The sequence below is a fragment of the Perna viridis genome, chromosome 12 (assembly GCF_037379345.1).
Source record: "Perna viridis isolate PV_CMFRI_1.1 ecotype Kerala chromosome 12, ASM3737934v1, whole genome shotgun sequence".
Taxonomy (NCBI): Eukaryota; Metazoa; Mollusca; class Bivalvia; order Mytilida; family Mytilidae; genus Perna; species Perna viridis.
In genome coordinates this window covers 9682321-9694034 of record NC_142456.1, presented here as the reverse complement: position 1 = coordinate 9694034, position 11714 = coordinate 9682321, and the positions used below count along the sequence as shown (strand labels likewise).

At 32.3% G+C, this 11714-nt stretch overlaps 1 protein-coding gene across 1 annotated transcript; it reads right to left on the bottom strand.

The window, feature by feature from the left end:
• Window positions 1-69: 69 nt before the first annotated feature.
• LOC148601123 (techylectin-5A-like) lies at window positions 70-10064 on the bottom strand. The gene is made up of 12 exons (XM_088555179.1): window positions 9936-10064; window positions 8504-8551; window positions 7845-7921; window positions 7145-7216; window positions 6486-6585; window positions 4733-4827; window positions 4199-4267; window positions 3525-3687; window positions 3155-3285; window positions 2454-2553; window positions 1549-1713; window positions 70-534 (listed from the first exon to the last, which is right to left on the bottom strand). The coding sequence occupies exons 1-12, from the start codon at window positions 9952-9954 to the stop codon at window positions 281-283; spliced, it is 1293 nt and encodes a 430-aa protein (XP_088411305.1). The 5' UTR covers window positions 9955-10064; the 3' UTR covers window positions 70-280.
• Between the last annotated feature and the right edge of the window lie 1650 nt (window positions 10065-11714).

The following is an 11714-nucleotide window of genomic DNA, read 5'->3' as shown; positions in this document are numbered from 1 at the left end:
AACCGATCTTTCGAAGTGCAATTAGTAAACATGAATTATTTGCTGCAGTAAAAAATTAAACAACATAAGAAGATGTGTAACTGTTTAAACTGTTTAAACGATAATTAGTATAATTGTACATTTCAACAATACACTTATTTGTGTCAGGTCTATAATTCTATGTTTTCGTGAAAAGTTGTAGTTTATTGCTTAAAAAAGACAACTTCAAATAAGTCACAACAATCCATTCGCAGTTGCGCTAAAAGATTAAAAATGTACAGTATACTTCTATTTCCAATTTTCAGTATCTCCTTATCATCATTCTGGTTTCTTTCAATGAGTAATCGTAATCTCGCCATGAATGCCAGAAGATGCCATATCCTTTAGTTACACCATGAGAAGAATTGGCATACATTCCGGTCAGTTTTGAATTTCCACAACTAGATCCATACCACCATCCACCATTATATTTAATAGCGCAATTACCACTGAAAGCATCGTTGTCATTATCTGATGTTGTGAATTTGTTATTGTTGTCAACAGAAAGACTATCACCTACAGTAAAATTTTAGATCATAAATGGTAAAAATGGATGTATCTGCCTTTTTCCAGTCTTGCAGTCTAGTACCCTTCTACTATATATGTGCCATTTGTCAAATTATATATCTACGTATCAAATACGTACTTAAATTAGCATTTTACCTTTCCGGACATCTGATTGTTTATCAGTTATTATTTAGTTAGCAGTGTACCTTTCTAAAATGCTATGATAATTATCTGTGCATGCATGGAGGGTAAATTGTTATGTATAGGATACGTATACTTTATACTATGGTTAACCTTGGTACATGAAAATAATTCTCGATAATTTAATTTGCTGGATTTCATTTTGGTGGCCAATCAAAGCAGTGTGGATCAATGGTTTCAATTTGGGGCCGTGAATAAAATAAAAGACCATAATACAACCTATACATAACCGATGCATAGCCCATTTAACACTACTACTTAAATAATAAAATAATAAATAATTTATTACACAGGTATCACAACAAGAAAGGGAGCAACGATATCATTTCTATGAGAGTGACTATGATCAAATTTTGTGTCATGGATTGTTTAAGTATATTTTCTTACCCGACTTTTTATTTTATTACTCTAGCCTAACCCGCATTTTTTTTTCAAAAAAGATCCTTTTTTATTTTAAACAATAATTCATTTTGGATATTGTAGCCATACATAATCGTTTTGTGTATTTCAAATTTGATCCTAGACCCCATAAAATTTAAATTGTTAAGTGCATTTCAAACCAATATTTGTGATAATTGTAAACGTTGACAATTTTTTTTCTTTTTTTAAATGTCATATTTTATCAAGTACACAGTATTTGAAAACACATCGTTGTACTTTACACTAGGTAACCATAAAAACGCTAAATATCTAATGTAATAAACTCACGTGTCAAAAGTTCTTTTTCATTGGTTTTAATGTAGCCGCACTATACCTTGTAACACATATTCATCGTGCAGATTTTTTTTTTCAAAATACGCAATAATTTTGAGCAAAGCTAACCAGCATTGCCGGAGTAGTTTCCAATATGTAAAGTATACTCAGAAGCAGCGGTGCCAATCATAAACGATTTGTAGACAGCATGTGCGTGTTTATTTTCCCAGTCGGTGAGCTCGACCCTAAGTTCATACCGACCATGTGATGTCATTTGGTGCACCCTCTCATTACCTGAAAAAATGAATCATCATCATATTTATGGTGAGTTAAGGGTGCCAGCAATTCACAACAGTTGATTTTTAATGGGATCTAGTACCAAAGTAGTGTAAAGAATATTCTCCCTCTGACCTTAGGGCGGTCAACGTTATATAGCTAAAAAAAATCAATCATGTTAATTGGTCGAATTGGTTCACAGAGCAGCCTCGTGCGTTGTAATAATTTTGTGCGTAACTTCATGTTCTCTCGTTACACATGCAAAATATTTAAGCATCATAGTTTTTTTTTCAATTACTCATTCTATTGATTTATGGTTGTATTCTTTTTCCAAAACACTCCACGTGATGAAATCATAATGGAATAATTGAGAAATTAAACTTCCGTCCTCGTAAACAACGTTGCGCCGTCGCAACGTACTCGTTAAATATGTCTTGACCATCAGAGACGTCATGGACAATAGCAATTCCAGAATTCCATACGGTTCCTAAATCGGTCCATTTGAATAATATCAGCGGATACATAAACACTTACATCTATACTGTATATTATTGGTACATTTTTATTATTTGGCTGCATATTGAAGTGTAAAGAAATTTTCAATAGTAACCTTGCTTTCTAATGCTACCCTATGTTTACTTATGTTACAATGAAGATGTCTGGTAATCTTTTTTTAAGTGCAATTATCACGCTCGAGTACGGGGAAAGAAACTCGAAGTATATTAAGTTAAAGGTAAACGTCATTGTATTTTACTGACCCAACCAATACTCATGTAAAAGACTTCCAAAACCATTGGAATAATCCTTCCAAACCCTGTTAACAAAATTGACAGTACCATTAAATCGGCGCTGGAAAACCTGCAAATGATTAGAAAAAAAAACATATTTATGATATTACCAGTCAAAAGAATTATTACGATTGGGTAAACAGTTGATGATAAATCTTTACTATTTTAAACGAAGTGCTTTATGTGATAGTTTCATAAATATGTTAAGTGAATAGATGTGAACTCTTCCGTTTTCAGTGGAAGTTTCACATTACAAATTCAATATCCTGCTTATGTGTTGGTGTCACTGTGGGAATCTAATATTTTCCATTATCGGAACATTCAACTGACTTTGTCGCTAAACAACGTAATTACACAGCGTGATTTTTTTCCATTGATTTTTAAAGGTTAATACCTTGGATTGTAGGTTTTTTTATAAACGCCAATGATTTCGGGTCTGATTCAAGTAATTGTGTAACATTATTAAATCAATTATTAACATGACCAAATTTTTTTTTGGTGCTATGATCTTCGAGAAATCATTTTATGCCCATTTTTTTGTCAGTCGTAAGTAAAGATAACATTAAGAATATTGTGACGTCATAACTATTGACTGAATTGACAATCTTTGATATATTTTGTGAAATCTACAATCAATTGGTCGTTAGATAAATTCAAATAATAAAGCCTACTGTCCAACCGCCTCCGTCGGTCACCATATCGCAGTAGATACGATACCCTTGATTTCCTGTCGGGTAAATGTGGTAAATACTACTTTTGTGAAATTGGCCTCTAAGGTCAGTACAGTCTCTTGCCTTTGGTTCTGTAATGTATTATTTTTAATTTTAGTTTTATTCGTTTTGTATATATAACGGAGTTAATGTGTTGATAATATGCTACCAAAATTCAGTACAAACGGGTATAACACATTTTTAACACAATGATTCGAGATAAATTCTTACATGCATCATTCTAGTTATAAAACATCTTAACTATAATCATGTTTTTCTATCTTTAAGATACGCATGTGTAAGGTAGAGAATAAGTCTTTAGTCAATATACCTGATACTGTTGTAGGTTGATTTGTAGTACTTGTTGTTGCCGTGGTAACAGAATTAGAACACCAATTGTTACATAAATCATTATCACAACAACGGTGACACGACGTGCTTCTTTTGATAGTCATCCAATCTCTCTTTCCTACAATGGGCACTGAGTTGCAAATCTGCAATGTATTTTATACATGTTCTACTTGATATTACTAGTAGTGATCGATGTTTCACTTCAATGAAAAATTTTACAACAGCTCGAGAAAGAATCAACATTCTTGCATTCAGAAATATATCTAGTTGTGAAATTCTTTTTTGAGTTTTTCATACTCCAATTTTGATCAATTTTATTTCTGGCATTGAAATTGACTCAATGACCTGGAAAACCAGTTATCATAGTTGATACGATCAAAGTGTGCAGCTTCGAAATTGGTATGGTGGTTCACTTGCCAGAGCCTGCAATGAAATGCTGTTTTATTGGACACTTATGAAGTCTTAGTATCCAATACAACGAAAGAAATTCTTTTTTTTTCTAACATTGACATTGTATTTTGTATAAGTCTTCTGTTTGGAGCGTTGGAACTGTATATGTAAGATTGCAAAGTATTCCATAAATTCCAAATTAAACATTATATTGTGTTTTACAAAGATACGCAATGCCATTGGCTGCTTACAAATGCAACTTACATTCTTGTTCTGGCAACTGGTAGAGTAGAAAGTTTCTCCAAAATTGCGCTGTTCTTCAATATAACAGGCCTATACAAATACAATACTAAACATAAAACACAGAAGCTTCAAACAAATATTGAACAACAAATTATATATAAGAAGAGCATTTTGAAATAGAATACGTACTCACGTACACGTACAGAAATTCAAAGATGACTAATTTAACGTCTAAAATAAAATGAATCTGGTATATATGTCAGATGTAAGATGACGAACATGGCCGTTAAATAACATAATTGTCTTGTTGATATCAGAGTATGATTATATTGGAAAACAACCTTGTAAATCTTCAAACATCGAAAAAAGAAATTTTCTTTTTTTAAATGATAAATGTTTAATTTACTTATGGATCGTATTAGTTTTTAAGTGAATTAATTGTATTACAAATATAGATATACATTCTGAAAGAGATAACCAACCATCTGTAGTCAACGACTTACTCTTTTTCTTCACAAACAAGGCAAAAACAACTTTATTTGAATCTTTACCAACCTGATCTATTTCACACCCTGATATTGTTTTACATTCATTTGACGTCATCATTCCATCGCAATCGTAGCATATTGGTCCCCGGGCATGAGTTATACCTGTAAATATGAACATTATGGTTCATTTGTTTTAGTTGAATTGTGTCCTTTTCACTAAAATTGCGTTCAAATGAAACTAAGTGAGATATATTTATTTGTACGTTAATTTGGCAGGTAGGTTTTATTATACACATATTGCCTGAAGGCCGTACTTTAATTTCTTGCAATGTCCAAAATGAAAAAATAGTGTATTTTAAGAATGTCCCAACCCGCGAGCAATGCTCCATCCTCCCCGTACCAATCTTGATTTGGATGCTACGCTTCAGATCATTTCGGTAAGTTGTTTCGTTTAACCCTAACATTGCAGTCTTCACTTTTTAAAAACATCAGACTGGAGATGGATTAATGCATGTCAAAAACGCACCGAAATCACATTTTTGTCTTATTCAGAAAGCATTACAAACCACATAATCATTCTTAGTTTGTTTTCCCGTTGTTGTACTTTCGAGATACAAATTATACAGTATCTATATGCAAAAGGCACTTCTTGCTCTTGGTTTGTTAAATTTCAATAGGATATGAATGAATGATTTAGATCGGAATACTGAAAAGGCATCGTAAATCACAACAACAATAGGCAGTTCCTGAATTTTATATGGAGTCGTAATTTAGTCTCCGAATGAACAGTTTGTGTATATGGTCTATTGTGATCACACTTGGTAAAGAAACTATTATAATATATACCCGTAATAGTTCATGCAGTTTTGTACAGGGTTAACATTGAAGGGAGCTATTACTTGATTTTCATTTAGTCTTGGTTAAAATTTACGAAAGACAAGACAGTGCAAACATGCAGAATGGAAATGTTTGAATATTTTATTTTTTTTTTTTAAATATTCGAAAACAAGGAAAAATGTCCGGACAGGAAAGAGATTATTACCACAAAATTAATGACAGGCTATTTACTCCTAACCCGCCATGTTAATCAGATGCAGGTCCTAGATACCACAAGAAGTTTAAAGGTATGTATTTTTATGACAAAGTAAGTAAATATATGGGTGTGAATCAATGTTGAATATATTTATTATTCATTGATATATTTTCCCATCGACATTTACTTCTTTGGTTTTTCGTTTTGTTTTTGTTTTTGTTTTTGTTTTGCTTTTTTTTTAGCTTTATTGTATGATTGGCCGATATGAAGTGTCTGTATTCAGTATTATATAAGTCTACATTGCTACCCGTCTTAGTGTTACAGGACATGACCTTAAACATGATGTATGGCTGTGGTGTCTTTATAAAGAGGAGAAACTGCTTGTTGCCTTCTGTAAAACCAAGTGTGATCAACCCCAATTTTTTTACTAGGTTTACGTTGCCAGTTTCTGTATATCATTTATATCGATTTAACCCAAACATTTGACCTCCTACATTGTGGGTTAAAATTTCCTAATTTGAATGAGTAAATATCCTACCGTCAGTTGTTTTACTGTAAATTTGTTTAACATGACTACAGAGATTATGATCCATTTGACAAATCTTGTATTCAAGTTCACAAGATTGAAATTGCTTTAAAACCATTGTGTTGTTTGTGACTTTTCTTCGACTGTTACCTTTTTATGTTACCCGTTGAGATCTGTCTCCTTATCTGACAATACAATGTTTCTACTTTTTCTATATTTTTATCTATTTTTGTTACTTTCACCTAATAACATAATAAGTACCTGATTCTCCACAACCGGCCTGGTTACACAGATTAGAAGAACAGCATTGTCTGCAGGTAGTGTCTTGAGATGATCCTACAGAGTCGTTAACAGAACAGGTCTGAAAAAGAACATCCTGTCTATAGTTGCTTTAAACGAGTGACTTTTTCAGTATGTACATGCTTGATTAACGGATGTGTTGACATTCTGGTGGACGTTTCCATCAACTAGATGCGTTCAATCAAGTGGAACGAATCATGCAATCAATTGACTTGAGTAAGGGTTTTGAAAGGTAAGTGAAAATATAATAATTCGACGTCCATAAATACGTTTGATGTTCGAAATACTAGCAATGAATGAGGATTCATATGCAGAATTAAGCGCAGGCGATGTGTGGCCTAAACAGGCGAATTATAGCCATTTTATTTTTTTCCTCAAAAACATGCGCAATCAAAAAGTCAATTTACTTGAATTATTGAAGTGTTTAAAATTACATTTTGTTCGATTTCATGTGACCATGTGACTGATTCTACTAGGAAACATACCAGTTTTATTCTTGCTTTATGGCTTTTGTTCTTTCTACATCAATTGTATTGCATTTTTCGGCCATGCAATGTTCACGTACACATTTTTTTCCAATTTCAGAGGTATATTTTTAATTATTATGTTTGAAATCTTACATTTCCAGCAAAGCATCCTACATTAAACACCGTCTCTCCGGATGGATATACTATCTTTTCTATGCCACATTCCTAATAAAAGAATCAGAAACTATTGAGAAAAAGCGAAAGACTAAGAATTGCAATATGGAATTTTAAATGTCCCTAGTGCGAGATTTGTTTTATCAGAATTGCAAAAATTAAAATTACCTTTTCGACTAATCATTTTAATCGTAATTTCTGAAATTACAATAGTATTGTATATTAGCATGTATTGTCAGTCTGTAAAATTATGCCTTTGTGTGTTTATGTACTAAATACCGAATCATTAGAAGAGCCGTGGGATGATTTAAAGTATGTATAATAGAGTAAGTGTTGCATTCCATACAGCTGTTTTATTGGTATTTGCCGTGTGACCATCTCATTTGTTTTTCTTTCACAACAAACTATTCTGTATGACGTTGGCTACTATTGTAAACTGACTCTATTAATGAAATTATAGTATTTGTCTATGGTTTTGCATATGCGGACCATGTTTTTAATGAAAGAATTTTGCAAAAGTAAAATATTTTAAGCATTTGCGTATTCTCGTATTCTTGTAACGTAATAATTTCAAATATTTTTTAGGCGTTTAGAATTTTTCAGATATATTAAGTATTAAGATAAAAAGTTATGACGTTCAGAAATGCGTATTACCTAGTACCTAAAGTGGGTTACATACCTCCCCAGTATTACAGTGGGTAACATGGGTACAAAATCGGGGATGGTTGATCTTTAGGCAATTCAAACATGTTAAACCTAGGAAAAAATAGTCAGTTCTGACAAGTCAGATATTATCCAAAAAATAGAGCTGCAGGAGTTTATCTGAGGTAATGAAAAAATCGTTAAAGCCTAAATTTTTCGGGAACTGTTCCGGGATATGATATTCCTGACATTACCTAAACCAAATTTGCAAGACATTTTTCTGGTGAATATATCGCAGATAGCAGAACATCGTTCAGGCTAGTTTTGTCAGAAATCATTTTTCATTGATTTAAATTAATACAATTTTCAGGAACTGTTCTAGGTTCTGATAAGATTTAAAAGCCTTTAGTTTGACAATATAAAAACTTTTAGATCTCAACTGCATACACAGTCGAAGTAATAAAAAAAGTCGTGAGACAGTGTTTGTCAAACTACTGTTTACAACTTCATAAAGTAGACAATGCATTTTGTTGACTCACATATAAGTTGATTTTTAAAGAGAGTACCACTCAACGATTACGTGATATGCTTCTCGCAAGATGAACAACTTCCGAGTATTTGGTATAGACAATAATTACAACTTGGTCAAATTTACACAGAACGTTTACACTTATGAAGAACTACCATTTTACTTACATTGCATGGCAGACATCATGGCACAAATCCATGTTATAAGATTTAACACTGAAAACAAATGATTCGACTGATTATATGACGATTACTCTACCGGTGGACTGGGTCCATGCTCTCAGTTTTTACTGGAGTCTCATTCACTTTTGCTTTTATATAGGTGTGTCAGTTTAGTTATTTAAATTCTTTGCTGTGCGTTTCTTGCTTCTTCGTAGAGTCGTTATCCATGGAATATATTTTTTTAACCATTCGAATCCTGGTTCCCTTGATTTCTCTGTCACTACAGATTTATGTTGTTGAAGAAGAGCTTTGTGGTCTTAACACCTAATGCGTTTGTTAAATTGCTTTTAGAAGTAGATATACTTTGCAGATGTCCTTGCAATAATTGTGTCATGTAATTAAGGACCAAACACAGAAATATGGCAATTATCTAATTTACCTTATTTATCATATTTTGTTTCAATTCGATTGTTTACGTGTTTTTGTTTTTATGGGTGGGTGTGTGTTTGTTTGTCTGTTTGTTTTTATTTGATTTTTGTCCTTTTTTGTTTGTTCGTTTACTTATTTGTTTTTCCTTTATTAGGTGGATTTTTATTTCTTTTTCGTCTGCAATAAAAAACATAAATACATACTTCAATGCGTAACAGCATATTTGATTATGAAATAATGATTTGGTAAATCCCAAACTTTTATAGATTTTATTTTGTTAGTATATAAAAAAATCTGGGTGGTCATTAGAAACAATCGAGATATATATATTTATCTGAACTTTAGGTCAGTTACTCCTAAATATCTAAAAAAAAATACCTAACTTGGTGTCAGCGAACAAAACATGGACACGAAAACAGAACAATTCATTCGGAATAGCAAAAATAGGGAAAAAGTGTACATAATATGGGCACAAAAAGTATCTGTAAATTCTATTGTAGAATGTAGAATGGGTTAATCAATTTAGTTAATTGTAAGAAAAAAATCTGTACATTAACATCTTCCGAAAGAAGAACTAACTTTTTTTAAGACTTTAAAAAGGTTTACTGCTCGTCGCTTATCGCACAGACGTTTAGCAGTTTAGATTTACTACTTTAACGTACGCAATTAGGGACATACTATATCTGAAAGAAGCAATTTTTGCAGACCCTTAATTTCAGTTTAAATGTATGAGTAAACAAAAGAGCTGTTCTAACCGTACATTTTCTACAGTCTAGAAAGGTGAGGTTAAGTTTGTTTTACTTCGCTTTGCATCAACCATGATGGATATTTTTAATACAATTAAGAATACATGCTAACAGTTAGCAATAATTAAGCTCAGACTTGTTTAATATACATGTACAACCACGAGAAAAAAAATACTTCCAAAGACAGATTCAGTTTTTAAAAAGAAATAAATTAATATTCAAAGGAGCTTTTTATATACATAAATAATTCGTGTCTGACCTACCATACGTTAACTGGTTCATTTTACATTCAGATTGAGTATGAAAACAGGATTACGGTAAATGACTACATCTGAGGTCATTTTATATCTTATCCTGGCACCGGAATTTCCGCACATGTTGAACCAGGTAACGTTTCTACGAGTATTATATAAACAGTGTTAGGAGTGATAAAAGTAGGTGTAAGGGGACAAGAAGGCTGACAAATTTTGTTGGGTCAGAATATTCACTTCCAAAATTTTAATTTTGTCAGAAATATTCTAATGGTGACCGCCGAATGTGTCAAGTGATGTATGAAATCTTTCAAATCTATTTACATATCAGTACAAAAAGCATGTACATGTATTATTTTTTTAACGTATTTCAAATAAAGGGCTTCGCGGAGCGTAGGATAATACGACCGAAGTGTGTTTTCCCCCTTTAAATCCCTTTTTTCTAAAAAGGAAGGGGAAACACTACAAAAATGTGGGGTCTTCTGTCATATCCTAGGAATGTCGTGTTAAAAGTTTAATAACTCAAGTTTCTTATACTAAATAAAGGAAAGTTAACATAATAACGACGATGCCGCCACCCCCGTGACGACCATTTTACGACTGAAAAAAATTGTCATTGTAAAAAAAAAATTGTGATATTTTTATGCGTGTCCCCGTTTCGTCCCTTAAAACATGAAAAACGTTTGAGATATCTGAAATCTGATCGAAAAACCCAAGCAGCGATTTTCGTATGAAACTCCCAAAAATAATTTGAAAGGATTCGGTTCCTTTTGCCGTCTTATAATACGAAACTGTAGGAGATATCAAAAATCTGTTTAAAAAATTGATGAGAATCTAATAAATTATTTTAAAACCGTACCATGTATATTAAAAAGGGGATTTTTAGAGGACGTATCCAAATTCCCCATCCATTTTACTTTAAAAGATTTTTATAAAGATACCCTGTAAAAACGATTACATCAAAAATTTCAAAAGGTACTTATTAACTACTGAATCAGCAAAATTTACATTTTTTTCTACCAATTCAAATGATAATACCAATGTTCCTCCTTTTAGCCACTTAATTTCAAAAGGGAATGGACAAAATCTTTCAAAAAGTATAGGAACCTCCGCCGTGACCATAGGAACCGACGTCAATTAACAATGACGACGACGACGAAAGAGTGAAATTATTATATGACCGAAAAACATTTCGGTGGAATAAAAAAACATTATTATATTTATTCAAGCTAAATGAATATTGGTAACATGAATGGTAAGTCAACTACTTCAATAAATTGTCGTTCCGACGTTGTAGAAAGCACACTTTTGTCCAAATTCTGCGACACACGTGTCGACAACCTTCTTATAATTTGTTTTCCTCTTATCAGTACTAGTGAGAATGTCGATGACCGCACATCATCCCACATGTCCGATATTCCGAGGCATAAAGCAGTTTGGCTCTTAGTATTAGTGTATAAAATAAATGTATGCGAATATCTACATTCATTTGTAAATTAAGTGACTAAATAAAACAAAAGTACGTAATTTTGAATATGGCAATGAAATATCCTTTGAATTGCACGCACTTTTTTCATCGTTTGCGTCGGACCCATGATTGAGTGGAGTTACAAGGGTTGGTACTCAACTTTTGAAGGCCAGATGTGATCATTTTATGCAAAAGTTTGGAAAATTAGCAATGAATATTTCGCTTTACCTTATTTTCTAGATCTAGATCGGAATATTTACTGGATCCGGTCCTGAAACCAACCTACATGCCATATATTTCAAGATGATTAATAATTGTTTATG

Bases quoted from the DNA above. Each gene is read 5' to 3' on its own strand.
- LOC148601123 (XM_088555179.1), bottom strand. The intron at 6,586-7,144 runs GTAAGATTTCAA...GTTCTTTTTCAG, and splicing joins TAGGATGCTTTGCTGGAAAT to ACCTGTTCTGTTAACGACTC. The intron at 1,714-2,453 runs GTCAGTAAAATA...TCATTTTTTCAG, and splicing joins TTTACATGAGTATTGGTTGG to GTAATGAGAGGGTGCACCAA.